The 20,088-nt window shown below is 41.5% G+C and overlaps 2 protein-coding genes across 6 annotated transcripts in view; both read right to left on the bottom strand.

Annotated features, from left to right (window-relative positions):
- LOC131987180 (actin filament-associated protein 1-like 1) overlaps positions 1-615 on the bottom strand; it is a 20,151-nt gene extending 19,536 nt beyond the window's left edge. Inside the window, exon 1 of the mRNA XM_059352362.1 lies at positions 477-615. Within this exon, the coding sequence (XP_059208345.1) occupies positions 477-585 (109 nt within the window). The 5' untranslated portion in view covers positions 586-615. The remainder of the gene's footprint in view (positions 1-476) is intronic.
- Positions 616-5,893: 5,278 nt separating this feature from the next.
- LOC131986159 (C-type lectin 1-like) lies at positions 5,894-19,817 on the bottom strand. Of its 5 annotated transcripts, none has more exons than XM_059350982.1 (5): positions 19,575-19,817; positions 18,979-19,145; positions 7,734-8,075; positions 7,288-7,382; positions 5,894-6,519 (listed from the first exon to the last, which is right to left on the bottom strand). In XM_059350982.1, the coding sequence occupies exons 2-5, from the start codon at positions 19,064-19,066 to the stop codon at positions 6,400-6,402; spliced, it is 645 nt and encodes a 214-aa protein (XP_059206965.1). In that variant the 5' UTR covers positions 19,067-19,145; positions 19,575-19,817; the 3' UTR covers positions 5,894-6,399. The 5 variants fall into 5 exon arrangements, with proteins under 5 accessions (XP_059206965.1, XP_059206966.1, XP_059206964.1 ...); XM_059350981.1 differs by having other exon boundaries at positions 5,897-6,519; positions 18,979-19,160; XM_059350983.1 differs by lacking the exons at positions 18,979-19,145; positions 19,575-19,817 and adding an exon at positions 12,162-12,582 and having other exon boundaries at positions 5,895-6,519.
- Between the last annotated feature and the right edge of the window lie 271 nt (positions 19,818-20,088).

The following is a 20,088-nucleotide window of genomic DNA, read 5'->3' on the forward strand; positions in this document are numbered from 1 at the left end:
TATACAACCAAAATATATATTTGATACATATGAGCAAAAACTATTTATATGAGCAGAATTTCGTGGTGATGCAGATGTGTTTCATCACCTGGCGTGACGTCACGCAGCTTCCTGTTTGAGACACAGAGACCATTCACACACACACACACACACACACACACGGAGACGGGCTGTGACGTCACTGCCCGTTCCTCCAGCGGTTCCTATCCTGATGTTTCTCACTGAATCAAACTGTCAGAGTGAATAAACTGATTTAAATGATTTAATTTGGTGATTTTTAAGTGAAACATTTCTTCTCTTTCTCTTCTTTTTCTCTCTTTGATCTTTCGGAGCTTCAGTTTCTCTCAAACTTTCCGTTAACTGACTTGACATGTTGCAGGTTTCTCCTCGGACTTCAACTTGTGGAGCTTCTGGAGCTTCTGGAGCTCTTTGTTGTCAGTCAAAAGGTTTTTATGTTCAAACAGAGAAGAACTCACCGCGGGGCCGTGACGAGTCCCGCTCCGAGTCCCGCTCCGAGTCCCGCTCCGAGTCTTCTGGCCGTCTGCAGCTTCTTCCTTTAGGTTTGATCTCTGAAACTTGGTCCATGTGAGCCTCGCTGCCTCCGCGGAGCTCCGGAGCGCTCCGTCCGGCCCAGTGACGTCACAGCTGCGGGGAGAGGTCAGGCTCTGCCCCGCTGCCGCTCCGCTGGGTCCTAGAGCCAGTCAGCGGCAGGGCCACATCACACATCATATCTAACATAAAACATATCTACAGACAGATAATATCTAAAAACATATCGGAAATAAAAAATATCTTAAATCATAAAAATACCTCAATTAAAAGTATCTAAAGTAAAAAAAAAAAAAAATCTAAAATCATAAATATATCTAAAATAAAAGATCTAAAATCTAAAAATATCTAAAACCCCCAAAAATAATTAAAATAAAATATATTTAAAATTAAAAGATTAAAAAAAAAATGTGTACAATAAAAAAATATGTAAAATAAAAAAATATCTAAAATCTAAAATATCTAAAATAAAAAAAAGTAAAATAAAAAATGTCTAAAATAAAAAATATAAAAAATAAGAAATATGTAAAATAAAAAATATTTAAAATTAAAATAAAAAATAATCTAAAACCAAAAAATATCTAAAATAAAATATATTTAAAATTAAAAGATAAAACCAAAAATGATCTAAATCCAAAAAATATGTACAATAAAAAAATATGTACAATAAAAAAATATGTAAACTAAAACAATATGTAAAATCTAAAATATCTAAAATAAAAAAAATGTAAAATAAAAAATGTCTAAAATAAAAAATATAAAAAATAAGAAATATGTAAGATAAAAAATATGTAAAATAAAAAATATTTAAAATTAAAATAAAAAATAATCTAAAACCAAAAAATATCTAAAATAATAATAATAATAATGTGTGTGTGTGTGTGTGTGAGATGGTTTCTGGGCCATTTGTGTCTGTACACGCTTCTACAAAACTGTGTGTTAAACTACAGCAAACCAAATAAAAATTAGCACATTTAAATTCAATAAAAATGTAAATGATAAAAACAACACAGAATGAAAAGATAACAGATAACCAAGGTATTTATTTCAGGTGGTTAATTCCACATGATTCTAAAAATGTTGACATGTAATATGAACAGGGAGCGGTCCGAGTGTTGACATGATTTATGAACATATATGAAGCGAAATGGATCCCAACAACATTGAGTTCGAGCACAGCGGAAAATATTGTTTCTTACTAAAAATGAATGAAGTCTTCATCATCAGCCTGAATTCATCAGCATAATCACTGTCTAACCCATCTCTGCAACAGTTTGAACATAAACATCTCATGTCCTGTTGGAATTAATTAAACATTGACTGAAATCATACTGACACGTTTTTTTAACCTTAATATCACCATTACCCACATATTAATCAAAATCAGATTCAAAGAATGAATGAACCACACAAAATCAAATCAAACTGTTCTTTGAGGAATCCTGCAGCTTCAGGCCTCTTATTCTTTGGCGACGGCGCCACTTAGTGTTGAGAATGAATAAGTGCATTTCTGCAGAAAATATGGCTGAAATTCAAATGGTGAGTTAAGGTGAACTGAGTTGAATTTTTGAATGCTAAAAAACAATTACAGTGTCGTAAACACTCAAAATAACGAGAATAAAGTAAACTTTTTGTGTTTGGTAAAGTTGGAAAGATATTCACAGATTCTGAGACTGCAAGCTAGAAGCTGATTTTCATAAATGGCATAAAATGATCAATAACCATGGGTCGGAAGTCATTCAGCGCGCTGGGCCGGTTCTTCTTTGGTACCGGGACGATGCAGGATGTCGTCCAGAGGGTGGGCACTCTCCGAAGCTGCAGGCTAAGGTTGCTGCTGCTTTCCTGGGCCGGAGCTTCCTCAGCTGTCCTCTGACCTGGCCCGTGGTGATGTGAGGCAGGGATTGTGTTGAGGTGGGGGAGGAGGAGGGGTGGTTGTGGTGTCTGGAGGGAGGTGGTGGCGGGTGGGGGGGGTTTGGGGCGGCGTGGGTTGGTTCAACCTGTTAAAGAAGTTGTTCAGCTCGTTCACCCTCTCCATTGTCCCCCCCTGTGGCTCTGGTCTTTTGATCCCAAAGGCCTTGTGATGGTACTGACCAAGTTTTAAGTGGATCAGATAAAATGTGTAGGAGGAGTTCGTTAAAGTATGCGACGTGGAAATGGCAAAAAACGATGAAAAGTGTGATATTCAATCCAAGATGGCCGACTTCCTGTTTGTTTTCGGGTATGGGTTCTTGAGACTTTTTGGTGCGTCTTCCCAGGATACACGTATATATACCAAATTTCGTGTCTCTAGGTGAAAAAATCCTATATTGTGAGGCTCTTTTGAAAATTTCAAGGGGGCGCTAGTGAGTCATTTTGCAAGGTCCATTCCATACCAGAATACCAGAATACATCAATTTCACGGGAGATTGACGTATATTCCAAAAATGGTTAGTTTTTGAACATGATAAAAGCCCCAAAAAGGCATTTCATTTTCCTTAAAAATAATAATAATAATAATTCCTTCAATTACAATAGGGTCCTTGCACTTTCAGTAGCATTGTGACCTGTGAAGGTCCTCACGCCTTCCCAGACCTCTCGCATATTCTTCTCCCTCAGCTCCTTCTCCACCTTTCTCCTGTAGTTGTCCTTGGCTTCCCTCACACGGTGTTTCACCTCCTGCTGGGCCGCCGTCATGGCCTCCTTGTCCCTGCTCCTGAAGGCAGCCTTCTTCTTGTTGAGGACAGCCTTGACTCCCCGTGTTACCCATGGCTTGTTATTAGGGTAACAGCGGACAGTCTTGGCAGGGGAGACCCCGTCTACGCAGAAGTTAAGGTACTCTGTCAGACAGTGTCATCCCCTCGATGTCCTCACCATACGGACTGATCAGCCGGTGGTGTTATAACAGACTCTGAGGGCACTTTCCATCTCAGCCCACCACCACCTGATGGTGCGGGTTATAACCGGCTGTTTTTGGACCAGGGGGGTGTACAGTGGCTGTAGCTGAACCAGGTTGTGATCAGACTTCCCAAGTGGGGGGAGGGGGGTCACTCTGTATGCATCCCTCACATTAGCATACAGGAGATCAATTGTCCTGTTGTTTCTGGTGGGACAGTCTACCACCTGGTGAAAAACAGCCAAAGTAGAGTCCAAAGTTTCATGATTAAAAACCCCAGAGATGATCATAAATGCCTCAGGGTGCTGTGGCTGTAGTCTTGCTGTGACGGGGTGGATCTGCTCACATGCACTGGCTGCGTCCGCTCTCGGAGGGATGTAAACACAGACAATGATCACATAACTGAACTCCCTAGGCAGGTAATATGGCCGCAAGCTAACAGCTAGCAGCTCGAGGTCCCAGCAACATGAGACAGTCTTTACAGAGATATGTCCTGGGTTAAACCAGCGGTTGTTGACATACATGATGAGTCCCCCACCTTTGCTTTTCCCGCTTGCTTTAGTGTCTCTGTCGGCCCTCACAGCAGTTAAACCCAGCAGGTTCACGTTAGCGTCCGGTACGAGGTGGTGTAGCCATCTCTCCGTAATAGGGTGGCCATTATCTTCACATCAAAAAGGAGGACGCGACAAGCAAGCAGATGTTTGTTTGGTATGATCCGGTTTTAAGCAGAGTTATACGCCGATTAGCTCGATGCTAGTCAGTGCTAGCATGTCTCTGATAGCCGCTTTGCCTTTGCTGCTAACATCTACATCACTTCGACACAATGTAAAAAAAAAAAAATTGAACTCCCTCTTACTTTTTGTAACGAACCCGTGTTCTCTTGCCCATTCCGGGTTAAAGGAGCTTTTTTGACACACATTTTTAGCCGATAAGTATTAAACTAACAAGGTAACGTCTCAAAAGGCAGACCTTTTTTGTTATTTTCTTAAAAGGAGGTCAAATGAGTGTCTGGCTTAAGGCTGCGCCTGCAGCCGGACAGGGCATTTAAATGCCGGACTAAAGCCGGACAGATGGCCACCCTACTCCATAAATATAAACAAGCTTTTCTCACGGTAGATCTGCTGGTTGTTCAGCGCGGACAACTCATTGATCTTGTTAGGCAGCGAGTTCACGTTCCCCATGATTAAAGAGGGAATTGATGGCTTGTAGCGCCTCCGATTCCCCGCTAGCTCAGCCTTTAGCTTAGCCCCAGACTTGCAGCCCCTGGGTCTCCTCCTGAGGCCATTTATTGTTAAAATCATCAGTATTATGGAAAGTGTTCTCTATTATCTCCATGAAAAAGAAAATACCAAATAAATCATCACACAAGTAAATTATGACAAATATAAAGAAACAGACAACTTGTGAATTTATTAAAGAAATTTATTAAATTCATTGCAGACATTATTATGTTATTCCATCATACATTTTCACAGCAACATTACTTTGTTGGATATTATTTTATTTCATTATAAACTAATTTTTATTTAAAAAAATGTAAAAGTCTGGTTTTATTTTAATAACTGTATTGTTCCCAGCGACACTTTAATTTATAAACCAAAACATATGAAGCTGAAGGAACCAAATATCTGATCTCATCATAAAGAATATGTTTAATCTAATCTTATTAATATTATCAATGAAGTGTCAGAAAATAGTGAAAAATCTCTGTTATAAATCCCCACAGCACACACACATGAATTCAAAAGTCTTGTATAATAATAATAAACCAACACGTTTAAATATGAGTAAATATAAGTTTATGACCATATATGACTATGAAAAGCATTAAATATTCATATTTGAAAAGCCAGAACTGTTTGGCATGTTTTGATGCGATATATTAACTCAAATGAAGAAAGATGTTTTTACTCCTGAAAGTAGATTTGAATGATTCAACACAACATTAAAGTTTAAAGGTTTATTTTCACTGGAGTTGATTCCAGTCAGATCTCATTTATATTATCTTACCTATAAAATGTGAAAAATAATAAAACATTGCCTGTTATAATTTCCCACAGCCCAAACAGATCAATTCAAATGTCTTGTTTTAATAAACCGACAGTCTCTCTACGTTTAAATATCAGTAAATATAAGTTTATGAGCAATAAAAGATTAAATCTTTAAACTGGAGAAGCTGGAACCAGCGGATATTTGACATTTGAGCTTGTGAGCTTGACTAAACTGATTATTTGATAATAAAAACAGCTGCAACGAGTCGATTAATCAGCTAATTGTTGCAGCTCTATTCTCACACATCACACAAAGACTCTGACCGCTTTTCCACCAGAGCCGGTTTCAGGCCGTTGCCCAATTGAAAACAGTTCTTTGGTTTTCCACCGCCAAAGAACCAGTTCCCAGCCAGAAAACTGGTTCCACTACGGCACCAACTGTCTGCTGGTGTTGAACTGTGAACTGCTTATATCAGGGGCTGGGGGCGGGGCTGGGGGCGGGGCTATCTGACCAACAAGACCAACTCGGCCTGTTGAGAGACACCAACTAAAACGTGTTTCATTCATTTATTTGATTTGTTTAACTGCAATGTGATTGATACGGGCCAGCTAGTGGGCTAATGTTAGCGGGTGATTGCTAGCGTGCTAGCGTTAGCTAACAACAAAGTCCAACATTAGCATGTTACGTTGAGTGTTAATCAGAATGTATTGGGCGTCCATAGTGATCTAGATGAGCAGCAGATGTGCTGTAGAGACATGTAGTCTGTTGTTGTTATACTGGCTGAGAGGACGGAGACATACAGACGTTAACAGAGACGTAATGACCAGGCTCTCTGTGGAAAAGAAAACAGGTTCAGAGCTGGTTCACAAGTGGAACCAACTGTGAACCAGCACTAGCACCGGCTCCAAACGCTCCTGAAACTGCTTTGGTCCAAAAGGGGTATCTGAGTAAAGAAACACACTTTTCTGATTCACAGCAAATCTAAATTAAAGCTCCACCTTTCTGGTCTTCTTCTTCTCCTTGTGGAAGGCTTTTCCATCTGCCTGCTTCCTAAAGCTCAGTGTGACGTCGTCATTCACCCCCTGGGCCTTCAGCTTCTGTTTGAACTGAGAAACATTATTACTCACACAGAGAGATTACATTCTGCATTCTTCTTTACATTTCATCCTCTGGAAGCTCTTTTTCACACTTTGTTTCCTCACATGATAGTTGGTGACTTTCCCTGTTTCTTCTCCTGTAAACGCTCGGGCTTTTCTCACATTTCTGGATTGTATTTGGACATTTTCTTGGTGCGTTTGGTGGCAGATAGAAGTTTATTATTAAAGTTTATTATTAAAGCCCGAGCACTGACAGTGTGAGGATCCTGTTGAAATTGGTCAGTTTATTATTATTATTCTCTTCAATGAAACGCCTTTTTGGGGTCTTTATCATATTCAAAAACTCACCAAACTTGGAACATTGGTCAAAATGACTCAGCAGCGCCCCCTAGAACATTTAAACGGAGCAGCACCCTATGGGGAACATTCACGTAAATGAATGAAATTTGGTACAAATATGTATCATGGGGAGACGCACCAAAAAGCCTCTTGGACCAATACCCAAAACTCAACAGGAAGTCAGCCATCTTGGATTGTATATCGCATTTTCCAACGTTTTTCACCATTTCCTCCTCTTACAGATTTAACCCGATCGACTTCAAACTTGGTCAGTAGCCCCGCCCCTTAACTTGACCCCGCCGCTTTAATAATCTGGCTGGTTTGTCGTAGTTTCTATTGGGACGCGGCCGACTATCGCTGGGCCTGGCATCTTGATGCTTCCAACAGTCATTTGTTTGCTCAGTTTTTGCATAAAATGTGAATAAAAAGCAGATTTACCTGCTTCAGCATTGCCTCCATCACAGCAGGGTCGTTGGGGTCCACAGAGCTCCTCAGCCTCAGTCTGAACACTTGCTTTGAACTTGTTTTTGGGGCTTTAAAGAGACAATCAAACATGATCAGTTGAGAGATTTCTGCTTGGATAATAATCAGCATCCTGTTGATATAAAGTGTCCTCAGTTAGTTTTGTCCTGCCTGTGGTCAGTTTAGAGCTATACTGCAGGCCGCCACCAGGGGGCGTTCAGGGGTTTATCAGTCAGTTAGAAGCAGTTAGTTCCTCCATCTGTTGATATTCTCACATTGAAGTCAACACAAACTGATTATATGCAGTTGGTCACACTGCACGCCAACATCAGCATCCTGAGTGTTCACATTTATTGTCATTTGATGCTAAAGTAAACCTAAATCTGATATAAATACTGTTTGAATCAGGGGTTACCACTCACCTGGACCGTAGCAGATGAATGGATACTTCTCGTCACAGTTCTTGTTCCGCCATCTTCCAGAGTAGCTGAGATATGTTACTGCACAATCCTCAGAGTCACCATAAGGTTCCCCTGGCAACCAGTATCTGAACGAGGAGTTACTTCCATCGGACCACTTCCAGGAGTCTCTGAAAAGGCCGATCCAGACAATGCTTGCTCCTCCTGCTTGAATCACCTCCCGGACCTTCTGGTTCTCTGTCTGGTCTCTCACACTGGCCAGGTCTGTGTGGTGTTCTCTGCAGTAGCTCTGGGCCTCAGTCCAGTTCATGAAGTCGTCAGTGAGGACAAAAGTTACATCCAGCCCTGAAAATAGATCCAGAGAAGAGCTGTGCAGAGGTAACATAACACACAACATAGATGCAAACTTTATATTTGAGTTTTTCTGCGTCTGAATATTTTTCTCAGTTTGATGTTTCTTAATGAATGTCAGCATGAAGCTGAAGTCACCGTGGAGCTGTGTGCATATCAACTCCTTTTCTTGCAGCCCTGTTGATTGATAATAATAATAATAATACATTTTATTTGGAAAGCACTTTTCATTGTTAAAAGCAATCCCAAGGTGCTACACAGTTGAACAAGATTAAAAACAGGTTAAAAGGCCAAAGCACACCAATACATTTAATAAAAGGCTTTTCTAAAAAGAAAGGTTTTTAGGCCTTTTTTAAAAGAGTCTGTTGTTTGTGGAGCCCTCAGGTGGTCTGGGAGGGAATTCCACAGGTGGGGAGCAGCTGAGCAGAAGGCCCGATTGCCCATTGTATGGAGCTTAGTCCTGGGGGGTGTAAGGTGTGTTTGTTTCCGGAGCAGAGGTTACGTGAGGAGGTTTGTGGTGTGAGGAGTTCTTTGAGGTAGGGTGGGGCATTTCCATGGATGCACTAGTGGGTGAGTAGGGAGATTTTATAGTCGATCCTGGATGAAACAGGAAGCCAGTGGAGTGAGTGAACGATGGGTGTGATATCAGGGTATATACAGGAATCCTGAAGTTAATTTTAATGCCTTTTTAAGACTTTTTCAAGACCTTCCCAATATTTTTTAATACCTCACCGCCAGTTCAATATGTAACCATTTACATCAGTTACACTTTTAAATAAAGACAACTGACCACTATGAACCAACAGAATTCAAAATAGGCTGAGACTCAAGGGCAAAGTTTATTTAAAACAACAACAACATTGCTCCACTCTCAAAAAACAACAATCAGGACAGTCATGACATGTGCCTCAGCTCATTTGATTTTGTGTCCAGCATCGTATAATGTAACCAGATTTGTCCTTACCACAAGTAAAGGATTTAGCTATGTCTGAATCTGGAAACATGGCCTGGAAGATGTCAGCCAAGTTTTCATTTGAGTTTAGCGAGTGGTGTTTCTCTGCCGCGTGAAGACACCACAACACCTCTGCACGCAGCGGTGCCGTGCCGCCCAGCGCCACCCGAGGTCGTAGCCGTAGCTTCGAGAGGTGCGGCTGCCAGTGGTAGTGCGACGGCACTTGGTTGTGGTAGAGCGCGATTATCGGAATAGAAACTAGCGATAGAGAGCTGCCGCTCTTGGCAGCTAGCAGCGGCTTTGTGGCTAGCGCAAGACATGTGGGATTTCAGCGCGTTAATTCCCATTGACACGATATTAATGCTTTTCTTGCATTTTCTGCAATATGCCTCCTGCAGCCATTCTTTAAAGTCCGGCATGTCCAAGATGTCAAGCCAGGACTCATTCGAGCCTTCTCTTACGGTTTTTTTGCGCTGAGGGCATCATGTGACATAAGGTGCATTCGTAATATGCACTGGGAGCGCCAGAGCGTACTTCATGAATTTCCGAGAGCGCGACACAATTTCCGAACGCATCCACAATAGAGTAGTTTTTTCATGTACCAGTTCATCTTTGTTTTTTAATGAAACAAATAAATTCACACACGCTTGCGATGTTTTCAGGACCCAAACTATTGGACAGCGAATTTAGAAAAAAATACCTTCAAAATTTAAGACTTAGCAAAGTCGTGAAAAGACTTTAATACTTTTTAAGGGTCTTCATTTTCCCAAAATTGATTTATCACCTTTTAATACTTTTCAAGACCCCGCGGATACCCTGGATATGGTCATATTTACGCACCCTCATCAGGACCCTAGCAGCGATGTCCTGGATATATTGCAGGTTTTGTAGGCTCTTGCTAGGAGTCCCGATGAGGAGTGCGGTACAGTAGTCCAGCCTTGAGGAGATAAAGGCGTGGACCAGTTGTTCTGCATCTGACAGACTGAGTGGAGTTTGACTGTGGGGCGGAGTTTGGCGATGTTCCGGAAGTGGTAGAAGGAGGTCTTGCAGAGATGTTTAATGTGGGTGTCAAAGGTGAGGTGAGTGTCAAATTTTCCACCCAGGTTGGTGACTGTAGATGACAGGGGGATGTTCTGACCAGAGAAGGTGATGTGCGTTATGGGAGATGACCGGACCTGGTGTGGTGTGCCAACTAGGATAGCTTCTGTTTTTGAGCTATTTAGTTGTAGAAAGTTTTTTGCCATCCACGCCTTTATCTCCTCAAGGCAGGTGCTCAGTGTTGATGAAGATGATGATGATAATGATGTTGATGATGATAGTGATGGACCAGTTTTTATATATAGTTGTGTGTCGTCAGCGTAGCAGTGGAATGATATTCCATGCTGGTTTATGATGTGGCCAAGGGGAAGAGTGTAGAGGGTGAACAGGGTGGGGCCGAGAACCGACCCTTGAGGGACACCACAGGTGACAGTCTGTGTCTCTGACTTTGCCCCTCCCAGGGAGACATATTCTGTTCTTCCAGCCAGGTAAGACTGGAACCAGCTCAGGGCGGAGTCAGAGAGTCCGATGGTGTGATGGAGGCGCTGAAGGAGGATGTTGTGGTCGACTGTGTCAAAAGCCGCAGACAGATCTCAGGAGTGGTGAGCCAGTGTCAGCTGCCATCAGCAGGTCATTGGTGACTCTGACCAGAGCTGTTTCAGTGCTGTGGGCTTGACGGAAACCAGACTGGAATTTTTCAAAGAGGGAGTGTGAGTTGAGATGGTCATGAAGATGGGCAGCAACAACTTTTTCCAGCTTTCCACCAGCTTTCCACCTTTTGAAAGGAATGGGAGGTTGGAGATGGGTCTGTAGTTGGAGAGGATTTCTGGGTCTAATGTGGGTTTCTTAAGAAGCAGTGTGATGACAGCAGATTTCAGAGCAGTTGGAACATGGCCAGCCTGGAGTGAGTGATTGATGACTTGGGTAATCAGGGGACTTAGAGTGCAGATGTTTGATTTGACCAGGGCTGTTGGAAAAGGGTCCAGGGCACAGGTGGAAGGTTTCATCCTGCGGACGATTTCCTCAACCTCCTGCTTAGAGATGTCGGGGAAGTAGCAGAGAGGTTGGAGAGTCCCAGGCTGTGGGTCGGCAGTAGGGACAGACAGAGCAGGGGAGCTGGAGAGAAGAGAGCGGATGGTGTTGACTTTAGTCCTGAAGAAGGTGATGAAGCTGTTGCACTGCTCTTCTGTGTTATCGGTGTGTGAAAGGGTCTGTGGCTTGAGGAGATGATTTATGGTGGAGAAAAGCTGTTTTGAGTTTCCAGGGTTTTTGTTTATGATGTTAGAGTAGAACTGTGAACATGCTTTTGTGAGTGACTTTGAATAGGCCTTTAGGTGTTCCTGATAGGCCTCTTTGTGAACAGTGAGTCCAGATTTTGCAGCGCGCCGCTCAAGTACACGCCCAGCTGTTTTCATGGTCCGTAGCTCTGAGGTAAACCAGGGGGCTGTCCATGTGAAGGTGACTGTTCGTGTTTTAACAGGGGCGTGGAGGTCCAGGATACGGCTTAGTGTGTGATTGTAGAAGTCAACTGATTAATCTGCTGATGTGATTTTGGCAAAGGGGATGTGATAGAGGTCTGAAGTCATGGTGTCTGGGTTGATGCTTTTCAGGTTCCTGAAATGAATTTGGCGTTTTGGTTTGATGTGGTGAGACAGTTTTAACTCCAGTGACAATAGGTAGCCAGCAACAATAGGTAGCCAAAAACACAGGTAAAATAGCAAAAACGTACAATCCAGCAAAATAAAGGAGTGGAAGCTACAAAGTATATCGTGTACACAATTTAAATATGTAGCAAAATACGTTGCTAGAATTTAGCTCAGAGGGAGAAGCGGCAACAGACAGTGCCAGCGTCCTCTCCCATCTAAGTTTGGGGCATGCAGAAAATCCAGTGACGTGGGATAAAGCTGTTAATGATGGAGCTCTTTATAGAAACCTGCAGCTTCTCACAATGAAATGAAGGCAGGACTCACGTCCATCTGCTTTAAATGAGCTTCATGTAACTGAAGACAGAGAGGCAAAGAGCAGCAGAGAAGGGGAGAGGTCAACAAGCTCAACTGGTCTGTTTTACCTTCACTCATCAATATTCTCACCTATCACATCACAGCAGACCGCCTGTTTGTTGTTTGTGCAGCTGAAATCCTTCCATCGTCCATTAGACCTCATCCCTGAGCAGTGTTCAACACCTCCTCTATTGTCTGGTTGTCCATCAGCCCATCCTCTGAACTCCTCCTCTCCGTGTTTGTAGAAACTTGTGTCTGACAGTGACCACCCCCAGGTTTTGTACAGCCCGATCCAGGCAATCTGAAACACATATTTGCATTAATAATAATATTCATGTGTCCATATGAACAATGAAACAGGTTCTGCTTCCTGTAATAATTGCTGCTGTTTATACTGGACATTAAGAGATCTCTTATAATACACGTTCAATGGGGAACTAAATCCTTCGTCCTCCTTCAGAGTAAAAAACAGATTTTAAAGTTTCTCTGAAGTATCACGGCTCAGATTATAAAACTTTAAATCCACGTGTCACTGACATGATGTCAAAAACATGTTTGAAGGGAAAGAAAGAGGAAAGTGAACTCACAGAGGAAACTGCTGCTGTTTCTGTCGTTGTGTTCAGGGTCTCCACATCCTCCATGCTGTCTATAGTGGCCAGGTCTGTGTATTTCTCTCTGCAGTAACTTTGTGCTTCAGCAAAGTTCTTCTCTTCAGAAATTAAATGGTACTGACGTCCAGCACAAAGGCCTGTAGTGAATGCACATGAATACTGATCACAGTTATGCTGTAAAGAACTTGTATACAGAAGAACTTTACAGTTTTATGAAAAATATATAATAATTAATATAATAATATATACAGTATCAAGTTTTAATATAATGTAAAACAGTATTAAAATATATAATTTAATAAAATAAAACATAAAATAAGATATAATGAAATATAATAATATATGACATAACTTTTAATATAAAATACAACATAATAACATATAATATAAAACATAAAATAAGATATAATATAATATATATGTTTTGATATAATATGAAACACAACATAAAAATATATAGTTTTAATATAATCATTTAAAAGATAACAAAATAATATAAAATACGATAATAATAATTCGTAACAGTGGTTGGTGTGCCGTGAGATTTTGTGACAACCACACACTATTAATGCAGTATACAACAATACAAAACGTTATTAATTCATGTTTAATTTCCTGTATTATTGCTGTGTGTGTCTCATTTCCCCATACAGAGGCACATTCTATACTAGCCTCAGAATAACTAGTTTTAAAACTCGTCCTCAAAGGGAACCCAGTAGTTTCACCGTATTATTCACAGCTTTCCAGACCAGATTATTTTAAATTATAATGAAATAGTTTTGATGAACACGTTGTGATTCACTAGAGCGTGTTCATTTTACAGCCCTCTTCCCTTCAGATCAACAGCAGCATGGTGACAGAGAAACGTTCCTCTCTGTCTGTCAGAGAGAAAAAAAAGAGACTCTGACTGGAAGACAGCCAGCAGCCACTTCACGCATGCCTGGTTCATTTACAGGCTGGACGCGGAGGAGTCAACATGTCCTGCTGACTGCACCTCTCCCCACTGGCTGGCTGCTCCATGTCCCAGGGGAAAGCCCTGATTATTGGACTGATATGAATACAGGTCTGCCTTAGGCAGTTTGAAAAACACTGATATAATATATAATATCATATATTTTAATATAACTGCACAACGTTTCACACTGAAAGATTGTTCTTTTCACTTATTCTGCATTTCAGAAACAGGACAAATTTATACAACACATCTTCATCTTTTAAACCTTTTTGGCTTCTGACCTCGAACAAAAAATCTGCATGTACAATAATAAATAATATATAGTATGACAAAGTGTTTTGGTTCAGATCTACCAGTTTAATTAGTGCAGGTATCAAGTGAAGCAGTGAAAAACAGAGACTGAGCACATTTTAACTGATTTATCTCTAAAACATTTCTCAGACCAATTAGAGATGTGACTGATTCCTGCTTTTTAAAAAGGAGATCAGCTCAGTGTGTGTTTGGGTTTAAGAGGCACTTTGACAAAGATCAGAGGACTCAGTTTATAAATGACGTCCTCCGAGCTGGACTGGAACAATAGAAAGGCGTGTCTGACATGGTGAAGGTGGCGGGGCCCTGAGACCTGAGGCCCCGGGACCACAGCTCTTTATCCAGCCATGTATGATGTCATCACCATCAACCAGTCTGCTCTAGTCTCTACATCAGTTATAATGTAACTGAAGGGCATCATAAAAGAGTTGTGATAAGAGCTCTGCAGCCACAATGATACATCAATGTAGTGTGAATATAAAAGAAGAGAAAGACTTGCCTGGCGCAGCCATGAGGAGCAGAAAAATCACCATCATCTTGATTTCTCTCTCGCTTCATGAGAGGGTGACCCTTCAGACTCGCTGCTGCCGTTAAAATGGACGGACTGTCTGCAGTTCCTCAGAATTATTCAAACTTCATGGGCCGATCTTATACAGAAATCGTTTGCATCTTCAGTAAACAACAGGCAAATTTTGCACAATGACCTAAACAAATGTGATCCCATTGTGTGTGTGTGTGTATGTATGTGGGTGGGTGTGTGTGTGTGTGTGTGTGTGTGTGTGTGTGTGTGTGTGTGTGTGTGTATGTCTGTGTGTATGTGTGTGTTTGTCTGCTGAGTCAGCATGACACTTCAGTGAGGAGGGAGGACAGGTTTCCTGATTAAAATAAAATACATTTAGGTGTTGGGGATCAACTTAATCATAGATCCAGCTCTTTTTATTTTGGGCGTACTTCCTGATAATATGACACATAAAGATTCATCTTCTTTACTGAGAATTTTGCTTTTCATAGAGAGAGATTGACAGATAGTTGGTCACCTCCACACATAGCCTGGGCTCCGGGACAAAAACTCCCAGAGAGAGGCTGGACTCTCTCCTTTTCCAGAGTTGCCCGGGGTGAGAGGTGCCGGGCGGGTCTGGAGATACTCACAAGCCCCCGGCTGAGCGCCGCTGTGTTGGAGTTCTCCCCGAGGAACCAGAGGGTCGCCTCAATGCGAGGAGGAGGTCTCTGACTGTTGTTAGTGTCTATGCACCAAACAGCAGGTCAGAGTATCCGGCCTTCTTGGAGTCTCTGGGTGGTGTCCTGGAAGGGGAACCACCTGGGGACTCTGGAGTTCTTCTGGGAGACTTCAACACTCACGTGGGCAACAATGATGGTACCTGGAGGAGGTGATTGGGAGGAACGGCCTGATCTGAACCTGAGTGGTGTTTTATTATTGGGCTTCAGTTCTAGTCATGGATTGGCCATAACAAACACCATGTTCAAACATAGAGTTGTTCATAAGTGTTCTTGGTTCCAGAGAACTGGGAACGTCAGGCCCCTGTCTGCAGGATCTTTAACTCACACCTTCACAAGAATTTATCCAGCATCCCTGGTGGTGTTGGGGACATGAAGTCTGAATGGGCCATGTTCAAAGCTTCAATTGTAGACACGTCTGGTAGGAGCTTTGGTCTGAAGGTGGTCGGTTCCTGTCGTGGCGGCAACCCAAGAACCAGCTACTTCCTGTTCACTATGAGTGGTTACCAAACAGGTTACATGGGTGTTAATGTGTTCAAGAACAACCAGAGGATCATGGCTAATGGCTAGAATAAGGAAGAGGGAGGGGCTGAATATCTGACTAACTCTGTTGTCTTGGAGCTGATGGCAGGACATGAAATCCACCTCGTTCTCCCATCAGGCTATTCTCTCTATGACAGTACAAACAACCAGAGCACCTTCAGTGGCTCCCTCCTCTTCACACTGTGAGGATCCTTCAGCTGCTGTCTGACTCCTTATTGGCTACACTGTGATTTACTGCATGTACCAAATAATGAGATTCTGCCTCTGACTTCTCTGTTGTGTCATCACATGAAAGCAACATTGAAATAAATCTGTGAAGTATTCAGAAAACAATGTTTAATCCCTGTGATTGTCCACTTTGTTCTCCCTGACGGTTCCTCTCCTCCTTCTCTGTCTCCCTCTACCTCTTCTGTGTGTTCAGACACCAGCTTTAGAAATATCATACTTCATATCTGAAATATCGGCATTATTGTTATTTAAACAGGCTAATAATAGGGGCAGTCTATTATTTGTGGAGGCTTCTATTAAAAAAAAGGAAAATCACACAGCCAATTTTGAAAATACAAATATTTGTTTTCATTTAAAACAGCAGAAATATTGTATTTTAACAGTCCTTAACAGAAAGAAACTGTGGTTGTTGATGTGGTATTACAACCACTGTACTGTATGGTAGCAAACTTTACTTTAACAGTAAAATAACTCCTGTTTAACATGTCAACAGTGCTGTATTGCAGTATTAACTGTAACAAACTTTAACAGTGAAAATATTTTTTGTGTTGTTTGTTGGTGTTTATATGTATTCCTTAAAGGCCTCTCTGCCAGCATCTCTACAGTACTACAGTAGGCTACTCCAGTAACCTAGAAACCATTTAAACAGAACTGCCATAAAAATAAACTTGAGCCATCAACAGAAAACACCAGTATGAGATCAGTAAAACGTTCAACACTCCTCACCACCACCTCTGCCACTTCTACTCCTCTCCTTCACCATCCTCCATCTCCCCCACCTCATCATCATTGCCATCCTCCTCTATGAAATGTTCATTGTCAAAAGTCTCTCCCTCCTCCTCCACAGCCTCAGCCAGCCTGGACTGCCTCAGCAGCTCCTTTCCAGATGCACACAGCTGTCTAGCCTTGAAACAGTGAATCATCCCGTCCTCTGACCCATCTGCAGCCACCGTGATGCCACACACCTTACAAGACAACATGCCACAAATTAATTTAAAAACTAGGCTATTTTAAAGAAATATCATATCCCAATTTTGATTATCCTCCAAACCAGGAGGCGCTCACCAAAGAGCCGTTTTCCAAACACTTTGTTCACCCAGTCACTGGTCAGGCTGTCATCCATCCAACCATTTTTTGATGACGGCAACACCACATCCCTACAGTCTCCAGCGGCAGTCATGGCTTTCACCTCCCGCACACCTCCCTTGAAAACAACGTAAGGTTTTAGCTTCGTCCTGTCCGCTTCCGCAGCCAGTGCGACAGTGATGTGAGACTTCTCGTGCCCTGTTGTTTTCAGTGTGATGCTCATCGCACCCACGGTGTCCACTGTGCTATCCCCGAGCTTATCAAACCAGCAAGCCGTCTCATCGATATCACACTCTTTAACATTTTTCTCCGCTATTTTGAGAGACGTGAATGTGACGAAGTTAACAAGCTTTTTCATGAAGTGCTGCACATCCTTTTGTGCGAGCGAAGTCCGCTTTCTTAATGTAAACTTGTTTCTTTTCATGAAACGCTTCAACCATCCATGACTTGCATGATACTCATCACTCTTCACATCACTCATCTCAGGAAAAATCACCATCGCTTTTGCCTGGATCATTTTTCGTGATACTCTCAGGTGCTTAGCTCGCCGGTCCAGTATCTAGCCTCGTAATGTAGCCTCCATGTCTTTGCTAATGCGTCGCCGTCCTCCGCCTTGTAGTCTCACCCGTTTACCTTCTGCCAACGATTCGAGTTCAGCCTTCTGTTTTTTCCAAACCCTTGTTTGGCATCGATATTATAATGCCTCGCAGCTGCTTCACCCGAAGTTGCCTCTGCATAGTTCAAAACTTCCAGCTTCCAACTCACCCTAAACTTACATTTGGCGCCAGTTTATAAAAGAGGCTGGTTAAAAAAAGAGGCCGGCTTATAAAACAGGCCAGTTTATAAAAGAGGCCGACTTTTTTTATTAAAAATTGTTCTTACAACCGGTTACTAAATGAGGCCGGTCATTAATAGAGGCCCGGCTTTAAATTGAGGAAATATGGTAACTTATTGTCGAGAACTTGACTCAGGGACAGGGACTCAGAAGCAAAACTCAGAAGCTGGCAGTATGGTTAACAAAACATTTTTCATCTGGCGCGCCCCCTAGCAGCAGCCCGTGCACCCCCGGGGGTCCACGCACCACACTTTGGGAATCCCTGGGTTAGATGATTAAGGGAAAATGTAAATGTAAAAGGATGTCACTCAGATCAAAGCTACACTCAGGAATGATCCGCCTCACGTGGGACTGATGAAAATGACAAACGATGTAAAAGTGTTTCTTGCTGACAGACTCTCTACTGTTTGAAAATAACAGATCTTGGAAGGAAAAAAAGCTTCTAGCTTAATTTAGTATAAATGTATAAATGTGGTCTTTTTGTTGTTTTCTTTTGCTTCATGTTTTAGTTTGAAATGTTAAATTTGAGCTCAGTGAAGCACTTTAAATAAGCACTTTATATGTATATATATATATAAATATATATATATATATATATATGTACATATATAAATAATTGTGCTTTTAATGAGAGCAGTTCAATGAAATAAAGACAATCACTTCTCTACGCCTTGTTCTTTTTTACAAATCATTTACATTATATGAAAGTTATGGAGAGTGATAAAAGGTGACTTTATGGTGTTAAAGGCAATTAAAAATGTGGGTGCAAATACATTTTGTGCTGGTGTGCCTAACTTTTATTTTTTTTAGGTGCACCAGCACAAAATTTAAGGTGCACCCAAATGTTGGAGTTCAGTGTAAATAATGCAAAAAGTTAGTCTGGAGCCCTGCGAATGTCTATTTTAACATATTTCCAAGAAAATAAACTCATCAAAATTTGTATCAGACCAAAAATAAACATTTTCCTGTTTTATACAACCGTCACGGACCATGACACTTAAATATTTACACACTGAACGCACTTTTAGCTTCGGAACCACATATCACAGTGGATTCATATTAGTTTACAGACATCTGTAGTCAGGTAAAAAGTGAGGAACTCACCTGTAAATAGAACAGAAACCAGTGAAGCAGGACAACTGGTGCTGCTCCTCCTCTCATCTGGATGATGAGCCCAGCTCCCAGGAGGCATTGCAAGGAGCCCAGTGACGCTGCTGGTCAGTGCTGCCACCCAGCGGCCAGTTCACGCTACAGCAGCTCACTGGGAGCTTCTGTCATTTATCATTCTTAGACAATAAAATCACATAATACAACTGCTTGGAACACAAAAATAATAAAAATAATATCTCAACAAAACACTTATTTTGTGAATATCACATATCCACATATATATGTGTATATATATATATATATATATATATATATACACACACACATATATATATGTACATAAATACACACACACCTATATGTGTATATTTGAATGAATATAAAGTTCAGAGTGTTGCACCATCAAACACAAAAGTCTCAATAAACCCAAAAAGAAGCGAGTTAACGGATTCCCTGTGAGTGACCCGGGACAAACAGACATTACATTATTAATTATCAGATAAAAACGTGATCTAAAGGTTTAATTGACCTTTTTAACGCATTTTAAAAGGCGAACGTCTGTCGGTTACATGAAGTGAACGGCTACAAACCTGCTCAGCTCGCTCGTTTTAAAGTTGATCTCGCCGAGTATCTGTCTTTAAAAGCACTTTGATCCAAAAACAGTGGATTTAATGAGTAATAATGAGTCAGATAAACGGTGCCGTGCTGTCCGGAGGTGTTTCTCTGCTCCGGTGTCGCTGCTTTCTCTGCGGAAATCCACAAAAGTGAAATATTAAGTTAGACGGCGGGAAAACATTCTGCTGGGAGACGATTCACGTCACAACACCGAGACGGTTATAACTCAACGGCAGAGGTGTTGTGGAGAAAAAGGTTGCCTCTCTGTCTCACAGCTCACTCTCGCGAGATCTGTCAACACACATAGCGTTACACAAAGTCTCGCGAGACTGTGTCAAACCTTGTCACATCATTGATAAACAGCAGGAACAGGCAGTAAACTATTATAACTCTTAATAAAGCCTAAAATATAAATATCAGAGATGATGAAACTTTATAAAAGATTATAGATCACAGAGGCCATTTATTGTTAAAATCATCAGTATTATG

This window comes from Centropristis striata, chromosome 15, assembly GCF_030273125.1.
Source record: "Centropristis striata isolate RG_2023a ecotype Rhode Island chromosome 15, C.striata_1.0, whole genome shotgun sequence".
In the NCBI taxonomy this organism is placed as follows: domain Eukaryota; kingdom Metazoa; phylum Chordata; class Actinopteri; order Perciformes; family Serranidae; genus Centropristis; species Centropristis striata.